The sequence below is a fragment of the Ctenocephalides felis genome, unplaced genomic scaffold, assembly GCF_003426905.1.
Source record: "Ctenocephalides felis isolate EL2017-DRISC unplaced genomic scaffold, ASM342690v1 CF-g0.4_SCAFFOLD_03572, whole genome shotgun sequence".
NCBI classification, from domain to species: domain Eukaryota; kingdom Metazoa; phylum Arthropoda; class Insecta; order Siphonaptera; family Pulicidae; genus Ctenocephalides; species Ctenocephalides felis.
This window is the reverse complement of record NW_020539726.1, coordinates 10221130-10235587: the sequence shown is the minus strand read 5'-3', so window position 1 is coordinate 10235587 and position 14458 is coordinate 10221130. Positions and strand designations below refer to the sequence as shown.

Here is a 14458-nt window from a genome sequence, read left to right as displayed (position 1 = left end):
CATATCACTAAAATGAGTATTGCTTCAAATGAGTGTTGCCGGATAAAGTCAATATCAAATTTTATTCGATTTATCATATTTATTATTTTATCGGAATAAGAGGAAGCTTAAATTTACATAATAAATAGTTTCTATTTGATATTGAATATCGCTACTTTTATTCATTACAGCTACGGCATCATGTCCCGCACTGGGTTGCGAACACAAATGCGCGGCGTCTTTGACTGGTGGGCGTTGCTATTGTCCTGCTGGAAGGGCATTGAATATAGCCGATAATCGCACATGTTCAGATTTGGATGAATGTTCTGAATGGGGAAAATGCGATCAGCTTTGCGAAAATACAGACGGAGGATTCCGGTGCAGTTGTGCCCATGGATATATGTTAAGAAATGGCGAAGGAAACGGTTAGTAATAGTAATAATTTTATAATAATACAATTAATTACGAACTTGTTTTTCATCTTTATAGGTGGAAGATGTGCGGCTCCAGATTCAGGTTCTATGGAGTTGATATTTGCACACGAACGAGCAATTTTGAGAATGTCTCATTTAGGACAGGACGCAGTAAGTATAAAATATAATCTTATATATTATATATAGTTTTGCATTATAATAACTCAACCAGTCATTGATTTCAAAACGTAATTAATTGGTTCGGTTTAATTATTATTCTATTTACGTGAATATTAATAGTATGTTCTATTTTATAGGTCAGCATAGCAAATGCAACTGGTGCCAGTGGTTTATCATTTCACTACGAGCGCAATATGTTATTCTGGTCGGACGTAAAAACGCGAAAAGTTCACGCGCAAACACTAAACGGTGCATCATTTGCGTCTTTTACGTCTGGTGATAAAGATATTGCTATTCCGGGAACATGGTCACCTGTTGCCATAGCAGTCGATTGGGTTGGAGACAAATTATATGTGGCTGACAGTGTTGGTCAAAAAGTTGATGTTTTTGAATTTGATGGTCATTGGCATGCTGTCGTCCTTGGATCAAACTTAACCAGTCCTGCAGACATCGCTTTAGATCCTACGTCTGGACTAATGTTTGTTGCTGATGGTGGGCACGTTCTAAGAGCTCATATGGATGGTACGCATGCTCGCAGCATTGTTTCAGAAGCGGCTTACAAAGCTTCGGGTGTTGCTGTGGATGTCATAGCAAAGAGAGTGTTTTGGTGTGATTCGTTATTAGATTATATTGAAACTGTAGATTACGATGGCAACAAGAGAGTTATGGTATTACGTGGTCAACCCGTTCCAAGTCCATCTAGATTAGCGCTATTTGAGAATCGAGTATTTTGGACTGACGGTACAAAGCAAGGTGTTATGTCCGTAAATCGGTTTGAAGGCACGCCTAGCATCCTAGCAATTTATAAATCAAAAGAGGTTCGTGATCCTAGGGCTGTTATAGCAGTTCATGCTTTGAGCCAACCGAAGGCAGCATCTCCATGTGGCAATAATAATGGAGGTTGTCAACAAATGTGTGTTGTAACCGCGATATCATCAGATCAAAGTTCACCTGCTCCGCTCGGATTCAGATGCGCATGCCATACTGGCTGGAAATTAGCTTCAGACTTAAGAAATTGTAATCTCGTAACAGAATTTCTCATGTACTCTCAGCAACGTTTCATCAAAGGCAAAGTTTTGGACCCTGTTATCGAAGGATTTAGCGATGCAATCCTACCAGTTGTATCAAGGAGAGCTAGGTTTGTTGGTTTGGACTTCGATGCAAGAGATCACCATATTTATTATTCTGATGTTCTTCAAGATGTTATATATAGAGTTTACCGCAACGGAACTGGTAGAGAAATTGTGCTAGCTTCACAAAATGAAGGAGTGGAAGGCTTAGCAGTTGATTGGGCATCTAAAAATCTTTATTATATAGACAGTCGTAAAGGAACTCTAAATGTCTTATCAACTAGAAATGTTACACATAGACGCACGTTACTACGAAATTTGAAGCGCCCAAGAGCTATTGTAGTTCATCCTAATCGAGGTTACATATTTTTCTCTGAATGGGATCGTCCAGCAAATATTTCAAGAGCCAATAGTGATGGCACAGGATTGATTGTGTTTAAAAATGTGACATTAGGCTGGCCTAATGGTTTATCAATTGACTTCAAAGAAGATCGTGTATATTGGTGTGATGCTTTATTAGACCATGTGCAACATTCGAATTTGGATGGTACTGATGTTAAAACTGTGAACTCTAGATTAATCAGACATCCATTCTCTATAGTCATTCATAATGAATGGATGTATATAACGGACTGGAGGCTAGACGCTATAGTGCGCTTACATAAGTTAACTGGTGAGCAAGAAGAAACAATGGTGAAAGAACCTCAAACTAATCGTCTATATGGTGTTAAAGTCTATAGTGAAGCAGTGCAAGTGGTTGATCGTAATCAACCTTGTTCTATTGACAATGGTGGCTGTGATAAAATTTGTTTTGCTGTACCAAGAAATGACACAAAAGGAACATTAATGGCTCAGTGTGCATGTCCCTATGGTGAAAGAATTTCAGAAGTCGATGGAAGAACGTGTCAAGCTGATCCGAATGCAGAACCACCAGTACAAGCTTGTCCAAATTCATGGGACTTCACATGTAATAATCAGCGTTGTATACCTAAATCTTGGGTTTGCGATGGTGACAATGATTGTCTGGATAATAGTGATGAGGAACAGAACTGTACTAGTTAGTATACTTTTCAACATTTCAGTAATCTTTACTATCTTTACTATCATTATTTAATTTGTCACATAAATGATAAAAATTACTAGGTTCATTATTATTCATATACATATTCATATATCTATATATTGTATCAGTGTTTAAAATATTAATATTTATTTACAGAACCTACATGCGGTGCTAACGAGTTTCAATGCAAATCCGGGCGATGTGTACCCCTTACATTTAAATGTGATGCTGAAAATGATTGCGGTGATTTTTCGGATGAAACTGGTTGCGTAAATCTTACATGCAGTTCTTCACAATTTGCATGTGATAACGGACGTTGTATCCCAAATACTTGGAAATGTGACAGTGAAAATGATTGTGGTGATGGTTCCGATGAAGGCGATTTTTGCGCAGAAAAAACATGTGCTTACTTCCAATTTACATGTCCTCGTACAGGGCATTGTATACCGCAATCATGGGTTTGTGACGGAGATGACGATTGTTTTGATAAGCAAGATGAAGTTGATTGTCCCCCTATAACATGCTTACCGAGTCAATTCAAATGTTCTGATTTGAGGCAATGTGTTCAAGAAGCATATAAATGTGATGGCATACCTGACTGTAACGATGGCAGTGATGAATTAGGTTGCCCTTCAATCGCACCTGATAGGTGCAACGATGAAAAACAATTCCAATGTCAAAGCTCAGGCATATGTATTCCAAGAACTTGGCATTGTGATGGTACACCAGATTGTGATGATCATTCAGATGAACCACCTTCGTGTGGGCAAGTTGATTGCGCTCCTAACTTTTACAAATGCAATAACTCTCAATGTGTTTTCAAAGCATATATTTGTGATGGAAAAGATGACTGCGGAGATGGTTCAGATGAAAGTGCTGAGCACGCGTGTGTTCCTCCGCCATTTAGATGCCCATCTGGGCAATGGCAATGTCCGGGAGTCACAAATAGATGTGTTAATATGACATCTGTTTGTGATGGTAAACAAGACTGTCCTAATGGTTCAGATGAAGGCCCGGGTTGTGACTTAGCGGAATGTATGCATCAAGGCGGATTATGTTCAAATGGATGCAAACAAACACCATTAGGGGCTATGTGTTTATGTCCACATGGTGAATCCCTGGGCAATGATTCATTTACATGTGAAGATATCAATGAATGCTGGCCACCTGGTATTTGTTCTCAAACATGCACAAATGTAAAATCTTCATATTATTGTTCATGTACTGATGGCTACATTCTAGAACCAGATAAACATTCTTGCAAAGCTGTGAATCACTCTGCTGCTTTCCTAATCATTTCCAACAGACACTCTATATTAGTAGCCGATCTTAAAGAACAAGGGTTGGAACGTGTTCCTATTATTGTAGAAAATGTCGTAGCTACGGCGTCAAATATGCATACTGGTACAATCTTTTGGAGTGACATGAAATTAAAGAAAATATCTCGACTGGATCGAGGTAGCGAACCACGAGAAGTAATGTCAACTGGTCTAGACTTAGTGGAAGGACTCGCATATGATTGGGTCGGTGGTAATTTATACTGGTTGGATAGCAAATTAAATACAATAGAAGTTTCTAAAGAAAATGGTTCTAATCGAATTGTGCTTGTTAGAGAAAATATTACTCAGCCCCGCGGCATGTGCTTGGATCCTACACCAGGTACAAGATGGTTGTTCTGGACAGATTGGGGAGAAAATCCTAGAATTGAACGTGTGGGTATGGATGGCACAATGAGATCTACTATAATAAATACCAAAATATATTGGCCTAATGGCTTAACGCTAGATACTGCTAATAAACGCGTGTACTTTGCCGATTCTAAATTAGACTTTATTGATTTTTGTAATTACGATGGTACTGGAAGGCAACAAGTTTTATCGGGAAGTCATTACTTGTTACATCCGCATTCCTTGTCCTTATTTGAAGATACGTTATATTGGACCGATAGGCAATTAAATAGAGTTCTATCAGCACACAAATTTAAAGGTACAAATCAAACAGTGGTTTCTCATTTAATATCTCAACCATTATCTATACATGTTCATCATCCTTCGTTACAACCTATGTCAGATAATCCATGTATCAAAGCCAGCTGCCAACATATATGCTTATTAAGTCCATCTGAGGCAAAAGGATATGCATGTAAGTGTAAACCTGGCTATAAGCTTATATCTGAAGGTAAATGTACAGAAGAAGACACTGCGTATTTGATGGTTATGAAAGGAACTCAAATCATTGATGTACCTTTAGTAAATAGTGATTCTAGAGCAGGTACAATGTCTCCAGTTGTTGGTATTGAAGGAGGAACCGGGTTAGACTTTGATAGAAAAGGCGAGACGTTATACTGGGTACAAGGAAAAGAAGAAGATGATGAAAATTGTACCATTTATACAACACCTTATGGAGGTGGAAATAAAACAGAATTTCTTGGAGTTAACACTGGTATTATAGGAGCTCCATTTGCTATTGCTTTTGACTGGCTTGGTAGAAATCTGTTTATTGCCAATAAAATTGCGGGCAATTTAGAAGTTATTAAAGTTGACGGTAAAGTAAAACATAGAAAAGTAATTCTGGCTAATGACGGAAATGCTACGTCTGTAGCTAAGCCGAGAGCTATGTGTTTAGACCCATCGCAAGGCAAACTTTACTGGATAGATGAGGGCGGTTTCGGTGTTCCTTCCAAAGTTGGCAAAGTCAATATGGACGGTACAAATTCGATTGTTTTAATAAAAGATGTAGAAAGACCTGAAACTATAACTATAGATCTTGAAACTAAAATGCTATATTTTAGCTCCCAGCATCCCCCAGCCGTTATAGAGATGAACACTAACGGTGACGACCGGCGAACGTTGCTTTCTGAGAAAAATGATATTGCAAGACCTAAGTCATTAGCAGTTCTTGATCGTAGGCTATACTATTTAGATCCACTTCATGAAAAAATTGTGCGAGTGGATTTACCAAATGGTGATCATCCAAAAATAATAATGGAAAATGAAGCTGATTTACGATCACTTACAATGTTTAAGAAAAGATCTTTCAGTCAGCATCCTTGTTTAGTAGATAATGGAGGTTGCGAACAATTATGTATCCCAGCTGAATCAAATTCAAGAGTATGCGCCTGTAGTATGGGACACAAGAAGGAAAATGAAGTAAGGTGTAAACCTTATCGCACATTCGCTGTCGTTGCACAATTAGATGTTGCTAGAGGATATAGTTTAGAAGATAGTTCCGAAGCCATGCTGCCTATTTCTGGACCAGGACATCATATTTTACATGTTGATATTTTATATAAAGAAAATTGGATATATTGGGTAGAATTCAATAGGGGTCAGTGGAATGGAATATTCAGAGTACGTCCTAATGGTTCAGAATTGCAACAAATAATAAAGGATGGTATAGGAAGTAATGGAATCAGAGGTTTAACGATTGACTGGATTGCTGGTAACATGTATTTCACAAACGTCTTTCCGCATGAAAACTATGTAGAAGTTTGTTGGTTAGATGGAACTAATCGAAAATTACTAGTCAAAACGACAACCGATGCGCCTAGAGAACTGGCTGTAAATCCATTAAAACGAGTGCTCTATTGGATTGATTATGGCCAATACCCAAGAATTGGAAAAGCTTTGTTAGACGGTTCTAATTGGACTCCATTGGTTACATCAGGTATATCGAATCCACGTGATTTGACCATTGACATGTTAACGCACGATGTATATTGGGTTGACTCCAAACTCGATATGATTCAAAAGGTGTCATATAGTGGTGGCAATAGACAAGTAATTCGAAGAAATTTACCAAATCCAATGGGTTTAGCAATTCATGTGGTTGATGTTTATTGGGTAGATAGAAATTTGCAAACTGTATACAAAGCTTCTAAATTGCCTGGAAATACGACTTTACCGGAAAGAGTTAGAACTAATTTAGATAAATTGCGAGACATTTCAATATTTGACGCATCAAACCAACCTTTGGAGGAATTACATCCATGTTTGAAATATGGAGTTGGCGGTTGCGAACAACTTTGTTTTGCCATGCCAAGAGATCGTCAAGACCTTCCTGCTTTCAAATGTGAATGTGCAAGTGGAAAACTCGCTGCCGATGGTAAAAAATGTGAAACTGTGAACGAATATATTGTGTTTTCAACAAGAACTGAAATTAGAGGTGTTGCTCTGGACCCTAAATCGAATAGTGTGCCATTCGCTCCACTTGTAAGTATATCATAATAGATCAAAAAATGATAATTGAAAATTTAACTTTTTATTTACAAATTTTCAACAAGTTGTTATATTAGTATAAACTTTTTAATAAATTTTATATAGTATCAACAATAATTGATTTACAAATGAATTTTTTTCCAGGGAAATCTTACAAATGTTGTTGGATTAGATTTTGATTATGCAGATCATAAACTATTTTTCACGCAAATTCGACCATGGGCACGTATTGGTTGGTTACCAAGCGATAATCCATCTTCTTCAGAAATGCAAACCATTCTAAATAAGGGTATCAATCCAGAAGGAATTGCTTATGATTGGACACAGAAGAAAATTTATTGGACCGACAGTTCCAATAATTCAATTTACGCAATGAACACTGATGGTTCAGAACTAGTCATGATAGCCAGAGTCGAGAGACCTCGTGCCATAATATTAGATCCCTGTAATGGATCACTGTACTATACTGATTGGGGAAGATTTGGAACATCAGGTAAAATTTTCAGAACTACGATGGCTGGATCATTGAAGAAAGCGATTGTGGACACCGATTTATCTCAACCTAGTGGACTTGCCATCGATTACGAAGAACGCATGTTGTACTGGACTGATGCGGTCCGCGAAAAAATTGAAAGATCAGACTTAAATGGCGGAAATCGAGAAGTGTTAATTTCTGCTACAATTTATCCATTTGCAATAACGGTATTCCGCGAACACATATACTGGACCGATTTGCAATTGAAAGGTGTCTATCGAGCAGAAAAGCATACTGGAGCCAATATGATCGACATTGTTAAACGCTTGGATGATTCTCCTAGGGATATACATATTTACTCTCTCACTAGACAGGTGTGTCAGGTAAATCCATGCAATATCAATAATGGTGGTTGCGCCCAAAGCTGCCACCCTGGCATGAATGGTACCGCCGAATGTAAATGCGATGAGAATTCTAAATTGGTTAATGAAGGAAGAATGTGCGTTGCTAAAAACCTCACATGTGATTCCAGTAAATTTTATTGCAAGAATGGAAAGTGTATATCAAGGATGTGGTCTTGCGATGGCGATGATGATTGTGGTGACAACAGTGATGAAGATCAAAATTATTGCAGTAAGTATTTTGGTTTATACTTCTTCGAAATATTTTTGTTGTAACTTTATTATGAACTAAAATATAAAATTGACTAAGTTATTACCACTTGATATCAATTTTGTATTCATTTAAACTTAAAAAGTAGATAAATAACAAAATATGAATTATTTCAGCATTCCACTCATGCTCTCCGAACGAGTTCCGTTGTGCAAATGGTCGCTGCATATTTAAGTCCTGGAAATGTGATCACGAAAACGATTGCAAAGATGGATCTGACGAGGTCGGTTGCACATATCCTCCATGTGCTGATGGCGAGTTCACTTGCGCGAACTCACGATGCATTCCGATGTCACAGGTCTGCAATGGAGTAAATGACTGTAAAGACAACGTAACCTCTGATGAAACTCATGAACGGTGCCCACAAAATACTACTTGCGCAGCTAATCACTTAAAATGTAAAAATACCAATATTTGTGTCGAACCCTACTGGTTGTGCGATGGAGACAATGATTGTGGAGATAACAGCGATGAAGATCCTTTACACTGCGCGCAAAGAACGTGTCCTCAGAATAGTTTTAGATGTCCGAACCATAGATGCATTCCTGCAACATGGTATTGTGACGGCGATGACGATTGTGGAGATGGATCTGATGAACCACCAGAGTATTGCAAGAGTGAAGGAAGAACTTGCTTCGGTGATTTATTCACATGCGATAATGGAAACTGCATACCTCGAATTTATATCTGTGATGGAGATAATGATTGTTTGGATAACAGTGATGAAGATGATCGTCATCAATGTAATGACAGAAAATGTGACGATGAAACAGAATTTACTTGTACAGAAAATAAAGCCTGGGGACGAGCGCAATGTATACCACGAAAATGGCTCTGCGATGGTGATCCTGATTGTGTCGATGGAGCCGATGAAAATACAACTACTCATCATTGTCCTAGTCCACAGCCTTGCGGGGAAGAACAGTTTGCTTGCGAAAATGGCAGATGTATCAATAAAGGTTGGTTATGCGATCACGATAATGATTGTGGTGACGGTACTGATGAGGGTAAATTCTGTAATTCGCAATACAAAACATGTTCAACTCAAGAATTCACGTGCCAAAATTTCAAATGCATCAGAAGTCAATATAGATGCGACGGAGAAGATGATTGCGGTGACAGATCTGATGAAGTTGGTTGTAAGAAAGAGAATGCAACTTGTGCTGACCCTACACAATTCCAGTGTCAGAATGGTCAATGTATTGATTACCATCTCGTTTGCAATAAAGTTTCAGACTGTAAGGATGATTCCGATGAGCCTCTTCACTGTAACGTCGATGAATGTGCCAAAGTAGAAATACATCAGTGCGGCCATAAATGTGTCGATACTTTAACGAGCTATTACTGCGATTGTAATCAAGGTTATAAACTATTAAGCGACGGTAAAGCTTGTGCCGATATCGACGAATGCCTTGAAACGCCTGGAGTTTGTTCACAGCATTGTTCAAATACTCCTGGTGGTTTCTACTGCAAATGTGATGAAAGATACTATGAACGTCAGTTAGATGAACATACTTGTAAGCGAAAAGACAACACAGAACCATGGCTGATATTTACTAATAAGTACTATGTACGTAATATGTCGGTAGATGCAACTAAATATAATGTGATGCACCAAGACTTAATGAATGTTGTGGCTGTAGATTTTGACAACGCCGATAAAAAAGTTTACTTCTGTGACGTCACGGCAAAAACAATCTTTAGATCAAACTATTTCTCTGAAGTATCTGAGAAAGAACCTATTGTGCGACACGATTCTCACGGTTTGGAAGGTATAGCTATCGATTGGATTGGTAGAAAATTATATTGGTTGGATCGGCATTCGAAGAATCTAGATGTTGCAGAATTAGATGGCACCAGAAGGAAAACTTTGAAAACTGGTATAGCGGATCCTAGAGCTTTAGTTGTACATCCTGGCACTGGATACTTGTATTTCACTTCATGGCATTTGCAAGCCTATATTGCCAAAATGGGTATGGATGGATCTAATTTCACTAGAATTCTAACATGGGAAGATGATATCGCTTGGCCAAATGCTTTAACGATCGATTATTTCACCGACAGAATTTACTGGGCAGATGCGCATTTAGATTATATAGCATTTTCTGATTTAGAAGGACGACATCGACATATTGTTTTATCTGGAAATAAAGTTCCACATGTATTCGCTCTTTCAATCTTTGACGATACACTTTATTGGACTGATTGGAATATTAAAGCTATTTTGAGTGCCAACAAATTTAGTGGAGCTGATTATCGCATTATAAGAAATACTACTCACCGACCCTATGATGTTCATATTGTTCATCCTTTACGTCAAATTACATACACAAACCCTTGTGGTACTAACAATGGAGGTTGCACGCATTTGTGTTTGATTTCACCGCCACTTGAATCCAGCTATTTGAACGTCGAGGGCTACACTGAGGATGGTGCCACAGGATATAGATGTGCATGTCCGAACCAATTTTACTTGGCGAGAGATATGAAGACATGCATTGCCAATTGCACAGAAGGACAGCATAGATGCGGCGGCAATGATGAAAAATGTATACCGTGGTTCTGGAAGTAAGTTATTTAATAAAGATTCAATCAATAGATTTTATTCAAAATAATTATTAAACTGAAATTATTATATTTGAATCTTAAAAGTTTTATTAAACTATTTTTGTTGAAAAAATTTGAAATACATTCGATAAATTCAGTTGCGGTTTATCTTATATGATTCAATTGCATGCAAAACATAATATAACTATTTTGATAACTTCAATAGATGTGATGGTGAAAAGGACTGTCGCGACGGTTCGGATGAGCCGTCTACTTGCCCAGCTCGTACATGCCGATCTGGTTCCTTCCAGTGTCGGAATGGCAATTGCACGCCCTCAGTAACAATTTGCGATGGCGCTGATGATTGTGGTGATTCTTCTGACGAACAACATTGTGACTTACCTTGTCCAGAACATGAATTTAAATGCAAATCCAGTGGACGTTGCGTATTAGACAGCTGGCGTTGTGACGGAGATGCTGATTGTAAGGATGGCAGTGATGAAGATCCGGCTATGTGTCGTAAGTAATATCAATAAGCATTATTTCTGAGAATCACGGTGATTTTAATTCTTGTTTTTGAAAATAAAATTCAATTGTCTAAAAATTTATAAAAACTGTGTAAGTTGTTGTTATCAACTATATATGTTAAAAATGCAACAAACGAAAAGCAGGAACATGTTATTATGGTTTATTTATATTTAATGTTTAATTAGTGAGTATGGTTTATTTCTTTGCGGCAGAATATGCCATTTATTGATTTTGCAATCTATATGAGGTATGAGTGATTCACAATTATACTGTTATTATAAAATTTTATAATATATACTTACCGATGATTGATTAACTGTTGTGATTTAAAGTTTCAATTTGTGTTTTGTTTTAGACAAGCGGGCTTGTGATCCAGATACTGAATTTTCATGCAAAAATGGCAGATGTATTCCTAAACTATGGATGTGTGATTTTGATAACGATTGCGGTGATGATTCTGATGAGCCTGCTTACATGTGTCGTCAAAGAAATTGTACAACTGGATGGCAACGCTGCCCTGGTCAATCAAATTACAGGTTAGTGGTGAAATTTTTATTAGATAAGTTATTGTGTTTGTAATTATTAATGATAAATAAGTAATTATTACCATTTTTTATTTTAGATGTATTCCCAAATGGTTGTTCTGCGATGGTAAGGATGATTGCCGCGACAATAGCGACGAGTTACCAGCCAATTGCCCTGCTTGCAATTCTGAAACTGATTTCAAATGTGCTAATAACCGATGTATTCCCAAGTAAGTAATCTAAATAATTGCAAGATAATATTTATTATTCATTGCACAATATTCATGTAATTATATATTTTTATCAGGCAATGGTTGTGTGATTTTGCTGATGATTGTGGTGATGGCTCGGATGAAACTGAAGCACGTTGCACTGGTAAATACCGTGATTGTTCTGAGAGTGAATTCAAGTGCGGAAATGGAAAATGTATTTCTGCAAGGTGGCGATGCGATCACGAAGATGACTGTGGAGATGATACTGACGAACAGGTAGGCCACTATTATCATTGATTATGTCAATTTATTTGGTTTCATAAAATTTACATTATATAATAATAATAATAACCCGCGATCAAATGTTGAATTGCGATTTTACATTACTAGATTTTGAATAAAGAATAACAATTATTTATTATTCTTATCGTTCTATTTATAGGGTTGTATGGGCTATCAATGTAAGAATGGTACCTTCCAATGTGCCAGTGGTCACTGTGTCGCCTCACACTTCCGCTGCGACGGAGACAAAGATTGTCGTGATATGTCAGACGAGATAGACTGCCCAGCCCGATATCCAGGCGGAAGATATTGTCCAGAATCAAAATATCAATGCGCGAATAAATTGTGTGTTTCCCAAGCTGATCTTTGTGACGGAACTGATGACTGCGGTGATGGAAGTGATGAGTTGCAGGATATGTGCACCAACTTTACTTGTGATACCCTTCGCAGATTCCAATGCGATAATCACAGGTAAGATATTATCTTCAAATTTTTATTTTTTTTATTTCAAATAAATAAAGATTTTCCATTTATACCATTTGTTCTGCGCAGTATAATTATGTAGACAAAGTATATAATATAGACCTTTGATCTATTGATATATAAGTAAAACTGAATTATCGTAATTCTCACAGATGTGTAGCAAGATATCAACTATGTGATGGTGTGGACAACTGCGGTGATGGAAGTGACGAAAATAATATGACACTTTGTTCTGCTCGACCCAAACCTTGTGATCCTTACGCACAATACCAATGCGCCAATAAGAAATGTATTGATAAAACACAGGTAAACATCTAAGTATTCTCAGTGCTTCGAAGCAAATTTCTTTATCTCCATATTTTGAACAAAAGAAATTAATTTACTGCAGTTAAATTATAATTTTATTATATTGTAAAATTTAAAGATAACGATATTATTTTATAATTATATAATAGTTTAAGATAACGATAGATTATTTGTTGACTGCCTACATACTCAGAAACTCTAAAATTGAAACTTAAAATTAACAAAAAATAGTTTTCGGTTTTGTGGCGATTTCAATAGTTTGTACTTTTGGAACTCAATCAGTCATACAAATATTTTACATTTTTAATATCTATAACAGGTATGTGATTTTGCGGACGATTGCGGCGATTCATCCGATGAATTAGGTTGTCACCACGTCAAGAGTTGCAGCTCAGAGCCTGGTTCAGATAGAGGCGGTTGTGAACAGCACTGTATTAATCTTACTGATGGAGGGTGAGTCATTGTGTATTTCTAATTATAGAATTTTTCTTTGATTGTTGAGTCATATTCAAGAGAACTCACGCTAATCAATTCTCAATTGCAGATACATTTGTGCATGCTATCCTGGCTTCATAATATCTCCAGAGAACCGTAAAAAATGCGAAGACGTTGATGAGTGTGCAACTGGTGCCCACCATTGCTCACAAATCTGTTCAAATCTCAACGGTACATTTGCATGTTCGTGCGCCCCTGGTTTTAGATTGCAAGACGGTACTTCGGGTGTTTGCAAAAGTGAGGAGAAGCAAGGCGTTTCTTTGGTGTTTGCCAATGGACCGGAAATCAGAACATACAGCTTTAGAGAAAGGTTTGCTATAATTGTTAAATATTCTGTTCATAAATTGCATATTACTCTCCTCACTATTTAAAGAATGATATATGCTCAATAAATATAATGGTTTAACTTATATATCAAATAAAATATAAAATATAAATTTATGTTGGGTCATTAGTTTTCAAGATTTATTTTTGCTACCCATGCACATCGAGAAAAAGGGAGTTATTACTGTTTTATGTTTTCTGTTCTACATTATTCAATCTTTGAAAAGTGAACAAGAAATATTCTAGGAAGCTGAGATAATTGCAATGGATTATAATATTTTTGAACAAAGTATGCAGCACATGGTAATTATTTATTTCAGAGATGAAGTTGAAGTCATTGACTCCGAAAAACGCATTGAAGCTTTGGATTATGCACCAGATACGCAAATTGTCTTCTGGGCTGACAGCTACGACAAAACTATAAAACGATCGTACATGGTAAATGCACAAGACGGACGCGCTAAATCCGGTCACGCTCAAGATTTGGATATGAAAGGTGGTTCCAAACCAACAGCTCTCGCCATCGATTGGGTCGCCGATAATTTATACTGGACTGAAACTGACAGGTATAATAATGCTTTTACTTTTCTTTTTTTTATTGTTTTGATCAGCAATCAGAACTCTTATATGTTCTATAACCTGTTTGTTTGTTAAGGACTTATGACTACTTATGTATTTTATGAGAGGC

General features: G+C 37.1%; 1 protein-coding gene across 1 annotated transcript in view; it reads left to right on the top strand.

Moving 5' to 3' along the window:
• Nucleotides 1–14458, top strand: part of LOC113387974 (low-density lipoprotein receptor-related protein 2) — a 335517-nt gene that overhangs the window by 312996 nt on the left and 8063 nt on the right. The window contains exons 7-21 of the mRNA XM_026625380.1: nucleotides 171–392; nucleotides 469–563; nucleotides 710–2699; nucleotides 2862–6916; nucleotides 7067–8030; nucleotides 8186–10637; nucleotides 10843–11135; nucleotides 11500–11680; nucleotides 11767–11898; nucleotides 11976–12156; nucleotides 12323–12633; nucleotides 12798–12951; nucleotides 13271–13404; nucleotides 13496–13756; nucleotides 14091–14336. Coding sequence (XP_026481165.1) covers nucleotides 171–392; nucleotides 469–563; nucleotides 710–2699; nucleotides 2862–6916; nucleotides 7067–8030; nucleotides 8186–10637; nucleotides 10843–11135; nucleotides 11500–11680; nucleotides 11767–11898; nucleotides 11976–12156; nucleotides 12323–12633; nucleotides 12798–12951; nucleotides 13271–13404; nucleotides 13496–13756; nucleotides 14091–14336 — 11671 coding nt within the window. The remainder of the gene's footprint in view (nucleotides 1–170; nucleotides 393–468; nucleotides 564–709; nucleotides 2700–2861; nucleotides 6917–7066; nucleotides 8031–8185; nucleotides 10638–10842; nucleotides 11136–11499; nucleotides 11681–11766; nucleotides 11899–11975; nucleotides 12157–12322; nucleotides 12634–12797; nucleotides 12952–13270; nucleotides 13405–13495; nucleotides 13757–14090; nucleotides 14337–14458) is intronic.